This window comes from Microtus ochrogaster, chromosome 2 (assembly GCF_000317375.1).
Source record: "Microtus ochrogaster isolate Prairie Vole_2 chromosome 2, MicOch1.0, whole genome shotgun sequence".
NCBI lineage: Eukaryota > Metazoa > Chordata > Mammalia > Rodentia > Cricetidae > Microtus > Microtus ochrogaster.
This window is the reverse complement of record NC_022010.1, coordinates 21,838,148-21,839,626: the sequence shown is the minus strand read 5'-3', so window position 1 is coordinate 21,839,626 and position 1,479 is coordinate 21,838,148. Positions and strand designations below refer to the sequence as shown.

The 1,479-nt window shown below is 46.5% G+C and overlaps 1 protein-coding gene across 1 annotated transcript in view; it reads right to left on the bottom strand.

Annotated features, from left to right (window-relative positions):
• Positions 1 to 818: 818 nt before the first annotated feature.
• The window catches only part of Styxl1 (serine/threonine/tyrosine interacting like 1), a 27,858-nt gene continuing 27,197 nt past the window's right edge, over positions 819 to 1,479 (bottom strand). Inside the window, exon 9 of the mRNA XM_026784701.1 lies at positions 819 to 855. Within this exon, the coding sequence (XP_026640502.1) occupies positions 819 to 855 (37 nt within the window). The remainder of the gene's footprint in view (positions 856 to 1,479) is intronic.

Here is a 1,479-nt window from a genome sequence, read left to right as displayed (position 1 = left end):
AGAGAGAGAGAGAGAGAGAGAGAGAGAGAGAGAGAGAGAGAGAGAGAGAGAGAGAGAACCGGCCAATGAAAGAACTTGTCTCCAAGAAAATCAAAGGTGGATGATGCCCAAGGAGTGATAGCTGAAGCTGTCCTCCGATTCCCAACACACTCACATGTGCCTACACACCTGTGTGCACACACTCATAGGCACCTATACACACCCTCATGCACAATAACATGTGCACATACACACAAAAGGAAATTATAAATTATGTAAGTATTGAATGCAGATAAACTGGACCCAGTAAATAAAGCAGAGGAGCCAGAGGCTGGGATTAGGAGAGAACAGGAGGCTGTCAATCACTAGGCACAGAACATCAGTTTTGCAAGAAGTAAACATTTACAAGCTGGTTTTACAACCTGAATGTACTTACTGCTAAAGTACATATTTATAAGTCATTAAGTATGGGGGTGTGGCTTAATTGATAGGGTGCTGGCCCCCTAAACCCATTATATACCTCAGCTCCTAACACATCTGCTGGGACTCTCACCCTGTCTACCCTGGAATGGAAGTGTGGAGCACCTGCCAGGGCATACTTGGTGAGGGTCAGCCAGGCCATCCGTGTTCTTCCTGTTACCGTGGGGCCCCGTGGAGAGTGTGGGTGCTGTGCCTGAGCCAATGGGCTTTGGATCCCTGCTGTACTATATGTAGCTGTGCAGCACTGGAGAGAGCACCCAGACTTACCACACCTGAAAGAAGCTGGGGAGAATAATGTATTTAAGCTGCAGGGTCACTGTGAACATGCCATTACATAAAAAGATTTAAAAGGGCCAGGGTCAGTAGGACACAGTTATAACCCCAGCACCCAGGAGGCTGGGACAGGAAGAAGGATTATGAGTTCTCTGTAAGCCTGAATTTTACAGCCAGTTACAGCTGGGCCTGGGTTATTAATGAGTGTAGCAAAATCTATGCGACACAGTGAACCCTATCTAAAATAAAACAAATAAGCCACTAAATGCCAGCTAGGGGGATGGCTCTAAAGTTGCTGCTCCAATTGCTGCTCTTCCAGAGGACCCAGGTTCAATTCCCAGGACTCATATGGTAGCTCACAAGTGGGCAGAACTCCAGTTCCAGAGGATCTGACTCCCCTTCTGGTCTCCACGGGTACTGCATGCATGTTGTATACAGAGACACAGAGAAACACCAGTGCACATAAAATAAAAATAAGCAAATCCTTTTTTAAAAACAAAAATAAACATATTTGTTATTATCATGTGTGTGCATGCCATGTATGGGGCGTTCACATGCCACCACACACTTGTGAGATCAGTTGCATGCTATGTATGGGGGTGTACATGCCACTGCACACTTCTGAGGTCAGTTGCATGCTATGTATGGGGTGCACATGCCACTGCACACTTGGGAGATCAGTTGCATGCTATGTATGGGGGGTGCACATGCCACTGCACACTTGGGAGATCAGTTACATGCTATGTA